The following is an 18,796-nucleotide window of genomic DNA, read 5'->3' on the forward strand; positions in this document are numbered from 1 at the left end:
TTAAACGAGCTGTGAGGTGTTGAAACGAACTTAAAAATCACTTAAACGAGCTGTTAGGTGCTGAAACGAACTTAAAAATCGCTTAAACGAGCTGTGAGATGCTGAAACGAGCTTAAAAATCGCTTAAACAAGCTATTAGGTGCTGAAACGAACTGAAAAATCGCTTAAACGAGCCGTTAAGTGCTGAAACGAACTTAAAAGTCGCTTAAACGAACTTAAAAATCGCTTAAACGAGCTGTTAGGTGCTGAAACGAACTTAAAAATCGCTTAAACGAGCTGTTAGGTGCTGAAACGAGCTTAAAAATCGCTTAAACGAGCTATTAGGTGCTTAAACGAACTGAAAAATCGCTTAAACGAGCCGTTAAGTGCTGAAACGAACTTAAAAGTCGCTTAAACGAACTTAAAAATCGCTTAAACGAGCTGTTAGGTGCTGAAATAACTGAAAAATCACTTAAATGAGCTGTTAAGTGATTAAACGAACTTAAAAATCGCTTAAACGAGCTGTTAAGTGCTGAAACGAACTTAAAAGTCGCATAAACGAGCTGTTAGGTGCTGAAACGAACTTAAAAATCGCTTAAACGAGGTGTTTGGTGCTGAAACGAACTGAAACATCGCTTAAACGAGCTGTTAAGTGCTGAAACGAACTGAAAAATAGCTTAAATGAGCTGTTACGTGCTGAAACGAACTTAAAAGTCTCTTAAACGAGCTGTTAGGTGCTGAAACAAACTGAAAAATCGCTTAAACGAGCTTGTGATGTTAAAACGAGTTGTAATGTGTTGAAAACACGCTGATTCGTTGGTTTAAAAAAAACTGAACCGAAACCCGTTTTGACCCGTTCTGACCTTGACCCGTTCTAACCCGAACCTTAAATTTCCGAACTTTTTTTGCAAATTTTCGAAACTTTAAAATTATATTTCGAATTTTTACTAATTTTCACGACCTTTAAAAGTTATTATGCAAAGTAAAAACATTGAAAAATTAAAAAAAAAATAGATTACCTGCTATCCAGGTAAAATATCTAGGATTTGAACAAAAATGAAAGTTCAGTGACCTGATTGGAACAAAAGTTTGTGTCAATGACCTGATTGGAACAACTTTCAAAGTTGGTTACTATTCTATGAAGTAATCCCTTTTGAAAAACCAGGAAAACTTGATTTTTAACTTTTTTAAGCTTTAATAAAAACGATTTTACCTTATTGACTTTTTAAAAACACTCATAAAACCAATAATGATTTTTCAAACTCAATCAAAAACATGCACCCGTGGAGGTGAAAAATGGGTCAAAACGCCAGGCACACCGCCCTTGACTTGTTTTGGCCAATCATCATCTTTTTTCTTTTAATTTATATGGCTTTTTACTTCTATATCACCTTTTGCAAAACGTAACATTATGAACTGGGATGTTATTTGTAGCAAAACATCTAAAGGTTGGGGCATTACCATTACACATGGTCTAAATATAGTATAAGTTTTAAACTAATGTAAAATGATGTTACTTTATTAGTTTTTTAATTCAGTTTCACATAAATTATTATAATTATGTTCTTTTGAATAGAAAAGAACATTATTTTTGAACAACAAAGGTTCAAACATCTGGATCACCTTGACAAATAAATAATTGTTTTGTCGAATAACAAAACGTGATGACTCAGCCCACCCACATAGAAGAAAACTCACAACTAGGAAATCCATTGCGAGACTCTGCCGACTTTGAGGGAGTCAAGGAGAGCAACCACTCCTGGCCCTAATCACCACAGTAGGCTTGAACTAAAAGACAAGTTATACATACATACATACATACATATATATATATACACTAGTAGGTACCCGCGCGATGCGTCGACAATGACAATTAGCAACGTGGTACTTGTTTCTAGAGGTGCACAAACCGGGTATTCTTAGGAACCCGAACCGGGTATGGTTAACAAAAGTCAAAACCGGGTCTGGGTAGGAACCGGTTCCGGGTATAGTCGGGTATTTGACCGGTTCCATCGGTTTTTTTTTCAGGTTTTGGGTAGAGTAGGGTCGGGTTTTGACCGGGTATTGGCGGAACCGGTTCCACCGAGTCCAGGTCGGTTCCGGGTATGTGTGTGTGTGTAAATTCTTAATGTATAAACTCAATTTGCTAATTCATTTAAGCCCATTTTTAATTAGAAAAAAAAAGCACATTCATAGTGAGTTAATTTTAGACGTGATTTGACAACTGCATGAGTTATTTTAAACATTTCATATGATAATTATGATTAAAACAAGTTATTAGGTTTTGATTATAGTTATATAATTCTAATCAACAATATGAGTATGTGGGCTACAGGTTAATTTTGGTAAAAGGAAAAAATGTTAAAAAACTTCAGTTATAAGTCATCATCAAACAAGTTAAAATCATGGTTAGAACTAGTTCAAAATATACTTAAGAAGTTTGACGAAAATGGTGTTTTTGACTGCATTTGGCATGACATAAGGATGAATAGAAAGCAGATGATTCTTAGTTTCGAGTTTGATTATCGGCTGTGAGAAGTTGCTTATCAAGATGTCCGATGTTAACTTGAAGTATGATGTCGAGGATAAGAATCTACTTAATTGCGCCCTTTGTAATTTAAAGCTATGGTGAATCACACTACTCTACTATCCCGACTTTTATATCACACGATTTTATGAAGTGTCTCCCATCTTCTTCATATGTGAAATGTCAAATTTACTATAGGTATACTAATGTAAATCTTGAAACCCTATTTATTTTTCCTCTGATAGCAACTGATATTATAGATACTTGGTTATTGCATATACAAGTATAGTGTCTTTTAGACCAGGATTGGTTACAATTAACCTAAACAACCGTAAAGAATGAACATAAACAAATTTAGATGATCGAACTTAAACAAATGTTCATGAACAAGACATGTATTGATGTTCGTTTGTTCCGTTAGCATATAGACGAAAATAAACGCACTGAACGTGTGATTTATTTACAGAGGCCTACATGTCAAACATTTTTGCCCCGGTTTCCAACTTTCTACACATCAACACTTATCCTTCTTAAGTTACAAACACCTCTTGCAAACATAACTCCCAAACTTTTAGTATATTATTAAGTGATGATAAGTTCTGAACACTTCTCAGTTACCGATTAGCAAACTAACTTTTTCACTTATATATATTTTAAACTTGGTATAAGAACAAGTTATTCAAATTAAAAGATAACTGTAGCAAACCCTATCTTTACAGATTAACCTTTGGACACGGTTTGGTTTGCGGAATTCCATGAATTTAGAATTCGATTTAGTTCCTTCCAAAATCAGTTTTGGTTTAAGCCCTTGAACGTAATTGAAAAACTTTCTTACAAATGATGGGTGTTTGATCGAATTGTAAACATTTCATTGGAATGTTCAAAGAGTACCAAAACGCCTTTTCGTGTACCACCATCAGAATCCAACACCAAAATCCAAGTTACATTGTAAAAGAATCAAAATCACACATTAAAATCCAAATTAGAAATCAAGAACTTTGTGTGTAAAGAATTTAGCTAGTAGCGATTGTAAAAGTGACAAATTGTAAGAGGCGTTTCAACTCATTTCCAAAATCATATACATCAAGGTCATGTGTTCTCACAAATATCGTAAAGTTCCAAAATCATATACATCAAGGTCATGTGTTCTCACAAATATCGTAAAGGACCGGGATGGAGACGACTGTGGAGATTAGTCAAAACAAATCCTATAGTTTATCAATAGTACAATAGTTAACAGCTAAGGGGCTGTTTGGTTCATTCATATCTGAATGAGTCAATGAGTCAGATCTGAATGAGCCTATGTCCCATTCAGCAACAACAATAAGTCTGAATAATTCAGGCCTAATTTTAACCATTAAGATGTTTTTCTATTTGGAACTAAACAGTCTGAAGTCTGAAGGAATCATCTGAATGAATAAGATGTTTACATCAGAATGGTTTCATTCAAAAACAGCCCCTAAGTCTTTTACACACAAAATTCTTGATTTCTAATTTCTATTTTTGATTTCTATGCCAACAATATTTGATTATGTGGTATACTTAAACGGCAATCAAACCGACAAAACTCAAAGTACCAAAAGCACATATATGAAGAAATAAAGATGAACTTCGCGAAAAGGTTTCCTTAAAGTTACTTCACATAAATGAGAGAAACAGCCACAAAGAGAGTAATGTAAATTCCCCAACCATCCCCAACCCAACAAATAGAACCAACAACCAAACGAAACCGCCCTCGGAGAAGATGTTCAAGACTTACCTCTCCTTTAAATCAAATAATATCTGACCAAATAACAATAATTTGAAATTCAAATTCAAATTCAATTATGTTCCATCCACCGGCTGAAAAACATCATGCATCGGTTTGCTTTGATCTGCATCATAAACAATATAAAGTACATGGATAATCGGGTTAAATATCTTAAAAGGGTAACAGGTCAAACAGGTAAAAGTTGGCCATAAGGTATTCTTAATACTTGAACCACCAAAATAATGGTATTAAAAAAAGTTGGATTCTTTTATCAGAATAATGTACACTTCATAATCATATATGACACTATATATACACAAAGAAAGTTGGAAATTTTAGTGAAAACGTTCTCTCGGGCCAACCTGACCAGACCAGTTTCAACTCGTACAGAAAGTACCTGTCTTGACCCAGGTAAAAGGGGTCAGGACTCAAAGTTGCCAAATTGTATTCTTAGTACATGAACCGCCAAAATAATGTTACTAACAAAGTTGGATACTTTTTAAACAGTACACACTTCATAATCATACACGACACTAATTATGCACAAAGAAAGTTGAAAACTTTTGCTAAAATTTCTTTCCAGGCAACCTGACCCTACTCATTTCAACTCACACAAAAAGTACCCGTGTTGACCCGTTACCCGACCCGCTAAACAACAGAAAAGATACCAGATTTTCACGATTGCTCTTCGTCTGATCTGTACCGAGTCAGCCATCGTCTACGCCTCCTAGGATTCTCAGAACGAACCCGATCTTCATCATTATTATCAACCAAATCCAACTCAAACGGGTCACCATCATCACTATCATCATCACCATCATCGTCGTCGTCATCTTGCAAGCCCAATAACGTTTCCCCCCACAAAAGGCGTCGACGCCGATGCCTTGTCGGAACCCTAGCTCTCCCGACCCCTCTCCGGTCAGCAGGTGACTGTTCCATCGACCCGATCATCTGAAACAAGAAAAAAGCCGTCCACCAATGCCCGTTATTATTCCCGCTTTCGCTCATAATACCCATGTTCTCACCAGGCACCCGATTATCTCCATTTTCAATAGCATAATCACCAAACACAACTGCCCCGGGCATGGCTGACCGAATGGCAGAAACAATATCACCATACTCTCGTTGGTGCTCGAGCCGCCTCCATGCTCGTTCACGAGTCGGGTCAACATCAGAAGGGCGGGCTGTCGGGTGGGCCCGCCTAGCATGACGTCTCAATTCTCGATAACTCCCGGAAAACAAACATGACTCTTGAGAACAACTTCGAGACTTCACATTCAAATACTGCCTCACCTCCTCCACTACCTCATACCCCGCCACCTGTCCCCGACACAAAGGGCATTTTAGGCAAGAATTTGACCTTGAACCTGATCTATGATTATCATTATTATCATTATCATCATTATTGTTGTTATTGTTGATATCAGAATCTTGAAGCCCTCGAGCCAATTCAAAATTTTCTTCAATTGGGTTGTTAATTGCAGGTATTAAACTAGGCGGGTCGGTGGTGGAATTGGTGTTTTCAGAAACGAGTTTTTTGAACCGATCTAGGCAGTTGGAGTGTCGGTAACTAGTGTCACAAATATAAGATCTGCAGCCTTTTGAATGGGAACTGCAGAGGATAAGAACAGCATTGTGTGGATGGTCCATGCAAATAGGGCACGAAATTTTGTCCCATTCTTTGTGGAGCGCGTTAATGTCTGCATCACTTGGAATTTTCCTTTTTCTACTTGCCATCTACTTCACTGTAAATATGTAACTTAAAACATCCAGATGAGTAGACACTAATTTATTCATCATGTTCAGAAAAGAAAATGAAAATCTCAATCTTTGTGCTTATCAAAAAGTTTATCGGATTTAAATATAAAAATCTATCAAATCTATGTTTACTTAAGCTATATGAATTTAGTTTTAGAACAATTATATACCAACATATTGAAAAGTTGGGGTTTGAAAGATGATTCATTTACTTGTATCCAAACTCACCAAGAAAATGCAATCTGACAATGCTTAAAAGAATCTTTACGGATTGATCGAAACTATCACGTTCTAAATGTTTAGTTGACCTTACTGTATCTTGGAAAGTGTTGTCACTCAAATAATTACTTCTACAACCCTCGAACGTATACTACCTTGAATCACAAAATCAATATGTGCTAACACCTGCAGTTGTAACACATTATACAAAACAACCATCATTTGCATAATATCCAAATTTACATAAAAATAAAAACTATAGCATGGTTTTATAATTTTGAGTTCAATAACTTCGATACGACACAAATACGCACACATATATACACATATATGTATCAAATGACACACCTTTGGCAGATTCAATCATCACATTTACACATCACTTCCTATCATTTTGAAAATAAACGGAAAATTTTAATTTTTAACCTACCTACAATATTAAACCCTAAATCCCAGCTCAATTATATTTTCATCTACAGAACTTATATAAAACAATCATCATATTATTTCATAATTATGTAAACTTTATACTCTTAATAGAACCCAACAGATCTTAAATCACAGTAATTTACAATAATTCATCAGACAAAAAAAACCCTAACCCTAGCGTAGAAAATCACTACCCACAATTCCCACTAATAATCACCAAAATTGAAGCTACTGATGATCAATTAACACCCAAATCAACAAAACACACAGATCAATTGAACCAGATCAACATCAAATCAATTTAATCCGAAATTAAATGGAAAAAACATGAAAAGTTTGAAATTACTATTGAATAACGTCATCAGAGGTTCAGGTGTGCGTGTTTGGTTGAGAATTTGATGAAATTTATAAAGAATTGGATGAATTTTGAGTCAATTTGGAGCGATGAAAATCGGGGAATAATAATAATAATATTGGGGATGTTTGTTTCAATGGTGTTGTCATAATGTGTATAGTAGGAAAAAAAGATGAGTACGAATTTTTTTATAAAAATTAAAAAAAGGTTTTGTTTTCCACATTGTTTACATGTTAATGGATATCTTTCATAAATAAATTACATATATTGGGGTACTTTTTAGAAAGTAAAAAGTTTTCTTCTGTTTTATAAAGTAAAATATTATTTTCGTATTTGTAGTTTGCTCGGTTTTGTTACTTTTGTCGTATGTGGTTTTTCAGCTACCTCGTTAACTACATTCAATATTTTCTATTAAATTAGGAGAATTACATGTTTTGCAAGCTACATCCGCTAGAATCCTTATTTTACATAATGCTTATTTAGACGATATTGTGTTCATTACAACCCTCAAAACGAAGAAATTGACTTTCAGCGGAACTTATTTTGTCCATATCACTTTGAAGTACTCCTCCTTTAAAATTTATTTTTGAAACACCTTGAACGTGAACAATCCAAAGTTATCATCATCCCATGATTATTTGTGTTTTATTCACTATTATCACAACCTCTAATTATGATTGAACATTGATGTAAATAGTGAAGCTCTTGTTCTTGGGTTGGTTTATCTAATGGGTTTGAAGGTCGTTTTCATTAACGTTTAACATCTCAAAGACTTTGAAACCTTTGAGAGCCACTAAGTTTAATATGGAAGGAAACCAATACTATGAGAGGGCTCGACTTAGTCCGATTATCTAAATATAAGAAAGTGTACTCACCTTGTCCATCATTATTGTTCATGTAATTGGAAATGCTTATGTTTAGAGATGCTAAGGCGGTTCTACAAGGATTTCCAAACTTCACTAATGCAATTCTACACTAGGGTGTCTTTCCCATTTGGATTGATGCCGTGAATGGAATTAATCTATCGGCCCAAAAGTTTATTTTACACCACTTTGAACCTCTAACGTTACTTTGTGAGTAAGGCCATGTTAGCTGCTTTTATGCTGCTTATTCCCTAACATCCCATCTCTGTTGCTAAAGCTTCTTAAATACTTTATGCCCTTAATGTCACCTTTTGAAGTTGGGAGGCCTAAAAGTAATTAGGCAGTTCAAGTCCATGGTTAAAAATCAACATTTGAAAACCTTTTGTTAAACAGGCCATAACCAAAGGGGTCATTTTAAGCGGTTTGTTTTAGAGTACAACACATTATATAAGACAAAGTGTTATGGCCATGTCATTGTCTTGTGGCCAAGAACAGGCACACTGTGATGCGTATGCGGTGGTCTTGGGTAGAAATTTCTTTTAAAATTTGGTCTTCTTTTCTTTAACAATTTTGTTTGTTGGCTTTTAAAAAAAAATACTAAATACACTTTTTTTTCTTTGTCAGCATTTCAATATAAATTTAACAAAAATCAAGTTATATTAAAAGTAATATTTTTGGTCTTGTAAACGGCTTTGACACGTTCTTGAATTAATATTTCAAATTACAATGAAACAATAACTCCAAGATGATAAAAAAGTGTTAAATTTTCATCATGTAATATCTAATCATGTTTATTACTACATTGCTTTTTTATTATTCTTAATGTAAAGTTTAATTTAATCTCATCTTTATTTTTACCTTTTTTTATCAGAAATTTGTTTTAAAATTAGTAAATATTAAATTTATTGTAAAAATTAAAAAGGTTGAATGGTAAATGATTTATATAACATAGTATGAAAGATGAAACGAAAGATATAGTGACCATTTAGTGTTGAGTTAAGTTACACTAAATGGTGGTTGGTGAGCGATTGCCGTATATACCCATTGCATAAAGGTGTGACCATGGGAGGACTCATCTCTCAACTCCATTCCAAATTTCCAACTTTCAATGACTCGTTTTTCCACATCAGTTAAATGTCAATGTTTCCTTTAATTTCGTCTCTAAACCATCTTGTAATGACGAAAATGTCCATATTTCCCATCTCTTCCATTCCACGATTTTATTTTTCTTAGCTGACTTGTACGAAACAAATCACATAACTTCTATCATCCCTTTCATCCATCACACACAATGGCACCCACTCTCTGACACTCTGATTTGGCATTGATTTTGGTTGTGCCACGTGGACAAGGCGGACAGGCGGTGTTCTTGTTGATACCACGTTGCTATCTCAACCATCCAAATTTTAACTAAGATATCCATACTACTTGAGTTGAGGGATTTAAGTGTATCCCTTAAAGGTTGATTAGCAAAAAATCTAAGTCGTCATCAGATTATTAAGAGAACATTCAAATGTCGTTACGTTGTAAATTACTGTCTGGAATTTCAATATCTTATTTGTTTATTTTCTGACTAGACAACGTTTTAAAATTCATTTTCTATTTTTGCATGACTAGTTAGCATTTATCCCAAAAAAAAAACAATATTTTTAATTATTTATATATGGGTATTGTCCAGATAATCTGTATTCCATAAACATCACAACATGGGATTTGTGTCTCTTAATATGATCTTAGTTTGTATTATTAGGATTTAACGTAAATCAATCCTATTCTAAAGTTCATATAATCATATTAATCACTTACTTGTAGCACTTACCAATGAGGTCCTATCGATTCGTATTGCACAGAAGAAATCAATTATAGATTCTAATACAATTAAGATTCGCTTTTCAGAGACAAATTGTAACATCACGAAAATTTCGAGTTCAAAATGTCAACTTTCCAAAGTCTAGGGACCAAATCTGTCAAATTCCAAACCTTAGGGATTAAAATAAAAATTATGACTTTCTGTCCCATCACGATACGCAACGTGACAAGGGACAAGCCCATCGCTTATCGCGAAGGGCTTAGTCAAACCTTCTAGAAAAGGGTCAACGGCGATACGCGCTTTTCGTGGAACCTACGTCATCGCGTATTGTGATGACGTGGCCTGACACCTCTAGCACAAGTTCTGCCACGTGTCCACACGTGGCACACCGTCTGCCACGTGTCGGGCACGTGGCACACCGTCCGCCACGTGTCAACACGTGGCACACCGTCTGCCACGTGGCAGACCTATATGGTGACTGGCCTGGGCTATGTCGCGATACGCGACGGGTGACCAGAAGGCCATCGCGTATCGCGATGGGCTTCCAGGTTTTTCCTATAAACAGCAAGTCCGGGATTCACATTTTCTCATCCCAAATCCAGTCATCCAATCTCTCTCTAACATCTCACTAGTATCTCATATTCATATTATCAATCCACCTCGAAAAGCGTGCCCCGATTCCCCGTTTTCCGTGTTCGTTTCCTCGAAGTTCGTGCCACTATCCACCGACGTATCAACCAAGAAGGTGTTTGTTACTTCTCGACATCATGATGGTTAGTCTCGTAAGGCGTGCCGACATGTGGTGAAGGATTGGTGTTTGTCTTTTGGCATGCCAAGGAAAGAGTAACGAGAATAAGGGTTGATCGAGAAAGAAAAGAAGGTGAAGCGGCGTTGGAGTGCTGCTCAAGTGATTAGGGTTTCCATAAGCCAATAAAGGTAGGCGTAACGCCAATGAAAATAATAATAAAATATTATAAAAGGCTTAAACATTAAGTCGAGGTTATACTCGATACCCCGATAAAATAAAAGAAGATATAACAAAGAAAAAATAAAAGATAAGATTATGAATATTGATAAATATATATATATGTGTGTGTGTGTGTAAGTATATATATATTCTTTGTTATGAATATTATTTAAGGGATAAATGGCTATTCTTAAATAATTAAAAAAGAAAAGAATACGTTTCTTAAAGAAGAAGAAACGTAGGGTTTTATAAATAAACTAAATGTTTATAATTTTACTTTCTAACTAAAGGTTTTAAAGTAAAAAGAGATTTTGAACTAAAGGTTCATCGAGGTAAAGTTTATAAAATAAGACTAAAAGTCTTAAGCCGGATTGTATATCCGACTAACAATTGGTTATACTCGTACTATAGGTGCGAGAAAGCAACAGGAAAGACCCTCAGACGGTGTTTGAAGCCGATCCAAATCAAAAGGTGAATACGCCCCAACTTTTACAACCTTGTTTTCAAACGAGTCAACGTGTTATATGAAAAACTTTACATGAGACTAAGTGTCTCTAAAACATTTATAAACAAAGGTATAAATACTAGCCTCAGGCTATCGTGTACGTTTGTCTGAATCCTTTCATATGTGGTGGGCACATCACACCTGGTCACAATTACGCTCGCTTGCGGGGAGTATGACCTTGTGTATACGTATAAGCACTCAACTAGTCGAACGTTGCGGTGTTTCGCTGGGAGAACCGAGTATAGAGACTTGAGTTTATAAATCGTATTGTTTTAACTTGATTATTCTTAAGCCACGTTGGGCCAAGACCTACGTAGTCTCGAGGGGTGATTAAACAAAGAAAATATTTTTAGCGTCAGCATATTCACCAGCATTCGTTGCTGACGTATTTTCTTACACTTTGCAGGTGATCAAGGTTAGCACTTGAAGAAAACGAAGTGTTCAAGATATTCGATGGCTCGGATCTTTTTGTTAAACATAATATAATGATAATGGTGGTTTTTGTAAAACAAGTAATCTTAAAACATTAAACGGGAAACTTTTAAATCCCGTCTTTTGAATATGTAAATATTACATTTTAATCCACAAGTTTATAAGTCTTCTGCTATTTAAACGTAACTCTGATTTTAATTATAATTGTGGTACCAACATATGTGTCATACGCCTAGGCCGTGGTTTGGGGTGTGACACAAATTTGGGATTTGCGATCCCAGGTAAGATCGGTCCAGGATCATGGGATCCTTTTATATCAGATAGGAATGATTGTAGCACAAAATTTACTTTTAAGTAATTGATCCAGAGATCCTATATCTATCTATATGAAAAAGAAATCATGTAACAAAGTGGATTCTTATATGTACATTGGTACTTCGAACTTGGAACGAGCATGAAGAAATTAATGATACTTCTTTATCTTTTGAGTTGTTTTGCCGGATTGGTCACTCAAGATCTTTGGTCTCTACCCGGACCCGATGAAAAATATGGGATCACTCCTTATGGACTCGTTGAGAATGATTCTGGTCTAGTTCGTGGCCTATAAGAAGTGGAAGGCGCTCTGGTGGGATCCTTACGGACATGCACTCAGTTTGATAAGGATCGAGTGACATTGCTTCTTCGACCCGAACCAAAGAATCCCTTAGATATGATGCAAAAAGGATCTTGTTCTATCCTTGATCAGAGATTTCTCTATGAAAAAGACGAATCGGAGTTTGAAGAGGAGGAAGGAGAAGGAGCCCTCGACCGGCAACATATAGAGGAGGATTCATTTAATCACATAGTTTGGGTTCCTAGAATATGGCGCCCTTGGGGCTTTCTATTTGATTGTATAGAAAGGTCCAATGAATTGGGATTTCCCTATTGGTCCAGGTCATTTCGGGGCAAGCGTATGAAGAGGATGAGCTTCAATAGAATGATTCAGAGTTCTTGCAGAATGAGCTTCAAGAGAATGAATCGGAGTTCTTGCAGAGTGGAACCGTGGAGTACCAGACACGAGATAGATCTTCCAAAGAACAAAGCCTTTTTCGAATAAGCCACTTCATTTGGGACCCTGCAAATCCACTCTTTTTCCCATTCAAAGCTCAGCCCTTTGTCTCCGTGTTTTCACATCGAGAATTATTTGCAGATGAAGAGATGTCAAAGGGGCTTCTTACTATCCGAATAAAATCCTCCCACATCTCTATATAAACACTGGTTTATCAAGAAGACGCAAGAAAAACACTTCGAATTGTTGATTAATCGCCAGAGATGGCTTAGAACCAATCGTTCGTTATCTAATGGATCTTTCCATTCTAATACTCTATCCGAGAGTTATCATTATTTATCAAATCTGTTCCTATCTAACGGAACACTATTGGATCAAATGACAAAGGCATTGTTGAGAAAAAGATGGCTTTTCCCGGATGAAATGCAAATTGGATTTTTAGAGTAAGTGTTTCCATAATCTTCTTCTGTCCGAAGAAATGATTTATCGAAATAATGAGTCACCATTGATATCGACACATCTGACAAATGTTCGGGAGTTTCTCTATGCAATCTTTTTTCCTTTTTCTTGTTGCTGCATATCTCGTTTGTACACCTCTTCTCTTTGTTTTTGGGGCCTCTAGTGAGTTACAGACAAAGTTTGAAAATGTCAAATCTTTGATGATTCCATCATCTATGATTGAGTTGCGAAAACTTCTGGATAGGTATCCTACATCTGAACCGAATTCCAATGGGAAATGCCCTACCTTTGTATAGTTGGTGTTACAAAGTATACAAAGAGTCATGAGAATAAATGACGATTGAGACGAACTCTGTCTGTAACTCACTATAGGCCCCGAAAACAAAGAGAAGATGTGTACAAACGAGATATGCGGCAACAAGAAGAAGTTAAATGATTGCATAGAGGAACTCCCGAACATTTGTCAGATGTGTCGATATCAATGGTGACTCATTATTTCAGTGAATCATTTCTTCAAGTCATTGGGCTCGGTATTGGGCTCAAGAGATAGGCAGGTATGTCGCCATGGCCTATGGGCATTGGGCTCATTTACCCTTTCATTTAACTAACTCATTATATTTTAAATGAAACCTTTTGCTTTAATGGAGTTAAAATCTTTTTAAATTTGGGTGTTTGAATTTTCATTTTTCAATTAATAAAAATCAAGTCATTTGCATCATCTTTTCGAGATAAGTTTAACACCAGTCGACTCGTATCCTTCTTCCGATCAAAAGCCCTAAAACATCGGTTTGGAACTCGGAAAAAAACTTAACGACGTTAACTGTTGTTTAACGAGGTCCACTGAGACAAAAATAGTTGAAAGACTGGACCTTCAGTAGTGATTTTTAAAGGCGAGATTATTATCGACCAATATACAAAAAGTAAGATTATTTATTTCCAACTTGTCTTAAGATAAATTACATGTAATTTTCTGCATATAAATTAGGCAAAGAATTCCTGGTGTAGCCAAAGTATATTGGGAGATAAGAAATGCTTATTGAAGAAATCGTTATCCACAATTGTTAAAACAACATAGGACCAAGTACATTTAACAAGCATAAATAACATTCATTATTAGGCCCTAAATTATTATAAGTAATAATATAGTTTGCTCATATTCATTAGCAAGATAAATATGATAATCATGTTCAACAAAAAAATTAAAATGAAAAGGCTCATCATTTTATAAACTCTAGGAGAGTGTAGAAGTGGTCAATATAAATAGCTCTGAAACTTGTAAACCCAACCGACTTGCCGAGTTCACGATACTCGTCTTCAGTCCGATGTTTGCCCTTGGCACGGTAAATGGTCATCACAAATATGTCATCTTCGAGCAAGGCTCGGGTACGGTGAGTATCATCAGTGTGGTGGGGCAGTACCGGCTCACAGGCAATCAACTTACCTCCAACTGGAATTGCATTAAAACAATTGACCATAATTCGCTTTACTTCGTCATCGGTCCATGTCGTTAGCACCCACTACAACCATAAAAAGCAGCAACTCAATAAACCATTGAAATCTCAAAACCATAACCATTTAAGTCATTAAAAGCCAATGCAACCATTTTAGCTAGTACATAAACTTTTTTTTGCGTGTTCATCGCAAACTACTTTATATATTAATAATTTGAAATCACATTACATTAAAATGGCATTGTTAGATAACTAGACGCTTCATGGTTAGGTTGGAACTTAGTGATTTTTATATAAAGCACATTCTGATGGAGAAATATAACAGAGTTTAATCCATTTACATATATAGTAGTAATCAACTTTTTAAAATCTTAAATTGTTTTATTTAAAGTAGTTGAGTTTTAATAAAAAGCACATTCTGATGGAGAAATATCTACCAGATCTTAATCTATTAACCAACATAGCAATAATTAGGAGTGCAAACGAGTCGAGCCGAACAAAGCCCGAGTTCGACTAAGCTTGAGCTCTGCTCGTTTAACTTACACGGAGCTCGAGCTCGGCTCATTTCAAGCTCTATTTTCGAAGCTCGAGCTTGGCTCGTGAGTAGATTTTCAAGTCCGAGCTCGACTCGTTTACTATTAATTAATTGTTTTTTATATATTTATAATTATTTTTACATATTTTTTCAATTATAACTTTATGTATAATATAATATGCATTATTTAGTTATTTTTATTTATTTTTCATAACAAAATATATCTATAATATATATAAACGAAAACATAAAAAACCTACGTGTCGCGATGTGGTCGCTCCCCCTTTTTTCGGAGTCACCAGATTTGCTTTTGATTTTTAAATAGAGGTTTCTCATGCATTTGACCCGAATTCATGGGTATGGATCTCATCAAACCCAGATTTTTCTTAAACGGGTTATAACATCTCATTAAATAAAAACTAATCTCACCAAATATTGATATAAAAATCCTATAAAGTATGGATATACTAAAAATTAATATATGATTTATTTAAAAAAAGAGAGATATATTATATATAATAAAAAACCAATTTTATAGTAAAAAAACTAAACGGGTCTTGGGTTTCATCAAACCCATATACCTTTTAAACCGGGTTATAACATCTCATTTATTTGTGAAACAATTTATCATCAAACCATAAGTACATTATTACTTTCATACAATAAAAAAAATAAAAACTCAAAAAATAAATAAATATTAGAAACAAATAATATAAAACAGTTCCCGTTTAAAAATTATCAAATATATATATATATATATATATATAATTATCAAATATATATATTTTAAAAATTATATGAATGACAAACTTATTTAGGCTCGCGAGTTGGCTCGAGCTCAGGCATGTTTAATAAACGAGCTTATTTTTAGGCTTGAGCTCAGGCTTATGCTAACTAAGCGATCAATCTTTTTAATGCGTTGATCCCGAATAGTCACAAGCTGCTCAGCTTTTTTGCAACCACACCCCCCCCCCCACCAATTAATAATCAACCTTTTATATATTAAAGCATTTACCTTCATGAAAATTGCATCACCCTTGGGAATGGAATCGAACATATCACCACCAACATGTGTCACACCTACACACGACTCATCATCAAAAAAACCATTACACGTGTCTTAGTTATGTTTACACATTTTGTTTCTGGTGTTGTTTTAACTTTGAATTAACTTTTATGTATGTAATTGTAACGTGACTATCAAATGATATGTTGTTACTACTAACCATTAACTTGTGGAGCCTTTGCAACCACCTCAGGCAACTCAAAATTAACACCTTCTTTGATATGTGAATGCTTCTCTAGAATCATCCTAAGGCAATCCCCTGCACTGCCACCAACATCCACCAGCCGTTCGACACCGTTAAACCCGTCGTAACTATCTAGAACCGCCTTCATAAACGGAATTGATACCCCTGACATCGCCCTTTGCATTAGACCGTTCATCTCGGGTTTTTTCCCGTAGATGCCGTATGCGGTCTCGCCCCCGTTGGCCTTCACGAAAGGCTTGGTCGATGAATCCACCACCGCCTCGTGCACCGCTGGCCACGCCTTCATTAACTCGTCCTGGTGGTGTTGTAGAACGTATGAACCGTAGGACAAACCGTTTTTATCCGTCACTAGTGTCTTTCCAATTTCTGTCAACGAGTATCTTCATAACACAATCATTCATATCATGTCAGTCATCACGGAAATATACGGGTTTGGAAAACTCTTCATTTAAAACTAGAGGCAGCTCAACTTTTTCACTCATTAGTGTAATTTTTTTGAAAAAAATTATATATATCGAGTCCAGCCATTCATATTATCCAAAGCCTATGTGTTCAAAGTCTGCCACTGTTTAAAACAGTGTGTTACATTTTATTCAATGGTTGATCTTTACACAGTTGTAAAACATTTATTTTGACCACTTTTAATTAATGTTTAAAACTGTGTTACATTTTATTCGACAGTCGATCTTTAATTAAAAACATTTATTTTGACCGCTTTTAATTAATGTTTAAAACACTGTGCTACATTTTAATAAACCCTTGATCTTTACAACGGTGGTGTAATACATTTATTTTTACAACAATTATTTTGACCGCTTTTAATTAATGTTTAAAACAATGTGCTACATTTTAATCAACGGTTGATCTTTACATCATCGTTGTAAAACATTTATTTTTACAACAATTATTTTAACCGCTTTTAATTAATGTTTAAACCAGTGTGCTACATTTTAATCAACGGTTGATCTTTACACACCACCGTTGTAAACATTTATTTTTGCAACAATTAATTTTGACCGTTTTTAATTAATGTTTAAAACAGTGTGTTACATTTAATCAACGGTTCTGTTGTAAACACATTTATTTTTACAACATTTATTTTGACCGCTTTTAATTAATGTTTAAAACAGTGTGCTACATTTTATTCAACGGTTGATATTTACACCGTAATAAAACATTTATTTTGACCGCTGTTAATAGACGTATTGTAGTATTTTTTTTTATATTTTTGTACATTTTTATACATATAATTTAAACAATAACATAAATAATATAATACCTTCGTTCTGAAGCATCGATGTGTTCGTTAAAAACCCGATAACTGGTGAGCATGCGTAGAATACGCTGAAGGTTTTCAGTATCACCGGCAGCGGAAGGAAGATTAATACGAGTGAGAATCTCGGAGGCGGTGAGTGGGGTGTTTAAGCCATTTTGCCAAATAGAGTCAGCCACGTTGAGGCGAACAACCGCATTAAGCGACATAGGGACACTTATCATGTTCGCCAGCTCCATGATCGCTAGCCTGGCTTCTTTGCTCGGCGTTTGTCCATCTTGGTTTTCCATTTTAGCCATCGATCGAGCTGAGAGGTGTTGAATGTTGTATATGTATATATAGGGTAGGGTGGGGGTATTATAGTCTTTTCCTTTTAATTTGTTACATGATAACATATATCATCTAGTGCACTGTGGAAATATTTTCATAACATATTTAATTTATTTAATAAAAGTAAAAGTATGTACCGTTAACATAACTAGTTAGCACGCCGCAATTGACCTAAGTGATGAAGTTGGATTGGAACGCAATGTATTTAAAAATATTATGGGGGGGGGGGGCCCTCATTTTTTGGGCAAAATCTGATAAATTTACATTACATATATAAATTTTCAGATGAAAAATGGGTAAATTACACTTATGTTAGGCTAAAAAGTTGTGACTTATGATATCAAATTACGAAACCGTTTCATATTAATGGTCAAGTGAATAATTTAAGTCGACGAGAAAACCGGACACGAAACAAGAGCTTCGGGACGCGCGTTTAAGTTTGATGTGCAAAACGATCTATTAAAAATATAACCTAGCCTAGACACTATATTTTTAAATTTATAAATCTATATTCTCCTAATGCTAGACCACTAGACAGGCAAGTGTACCTATCGACTGTAGTAAAGCCTAACGAAGTCCGGATGTCGAACCCAAAGGACACTAGCGACACATAAACTAGACTCTAACTAATAACTTAAATAAATTGATTTTATTGATTTTTGTCTTTTTTAATTATTAACTATAAATTAAATAATACTTAAACTAAAACTTACACTTTAACTAGACATGAAAAAAATCGGACTGAAACTCAAATAGGGGGAAACAACTACCTAGGCAAGGAATCCTACTAGTAAACTTGTAAACTTTCAGAATTGGATATATGATTGGTAGCGTA

At 35.0% G+C, this 18,796-nt stretch overlaps 2 protein-coding genes across 3 annotated transcripts; both read right to left on the reverse strand.

The window, feature by feature from the left end:
* Window positions 1-4,024: 4,024 nt before the first annotated feature.
* On the reverse strand, window positions 4,025-7,165 carry LOC143562368 (uncharacterized). 2 transcript variants are annotated; one of them, XM_077050188.1, is made up of 3 exons: window positions 7,009-7,165; window positions 6,243-6,419; window positions 4,025-6,001 (listed from the first exon to the last, which is right to left on the reverse strand). In XM_077050188.1, the coding sequence occupies exon 3, from the start codon at window positions 5,991-5,993 to the stop codon at window positions 4,932-4,934; it is 1,062 nt and encodes a 353-aa protein (XP_076906303.1). In that variant the 5' UTR covers window positions 5,994-6,001; window positions 6,243-6,419; window positions 7,009-7,165; the 3' UTR covers window positions 4,025-4,931. The 2 variants fall into 2 exon arrangements, with proteins under 2 accessions (XP_076906303.1, XP_076906304.1); XM_077050189.1 differs by having other exon boundaries at window positions 4,025-6,015.
* A 7,126-nt stretch (window positions 7,166-14,291) lies between these two features.
* LOC143562355 (nicotinate N-methyltransferase 1-like) lies at window positions 14,292-17,958 on the reverse strand. Its single transcript, XM_077050175.1, has 4 exons — window positions 17,638-17,958; window positions 16,314-16,738; window positions 16,103-16,167; window positions 14,292-14,618 (listed from the first exon to the last, which is right to left on the reverse strand). The coding sequence occupies exons 1-4, from the start codon at window positions 17,928-17,930 to the stop codon at window positions 14,319-14,321; spliced, it is 1,083 nt and encodes a 360-aa protein (XP_076906290.1). The 5' UTR covers window positions 17,931-17,958; the 3' UTR covers window positions 14,292-14,318.
* Between the last annotated feature and the right edge of the window lie 838 nt (window positions 17,959-18,796).

This window comes from Bidens hawaiensis, unplaced genomic scaffold, assembly GCF_021521415.1.
Source record: "Bidens hawaiensis isolate Kalapana, Puna unplaced genomic scaffold, B.hawaiensis_p1.1 tig00020944_1, whole genome shotgun sequence".
NCBI classification, from domain to species: domain Eukaryota; kingdom Viridiplantae; phylum Streptophyta; class Magnoliopsida; order Asterales; family Asteraceae; genus Bidens; species Bidens hawaiensis.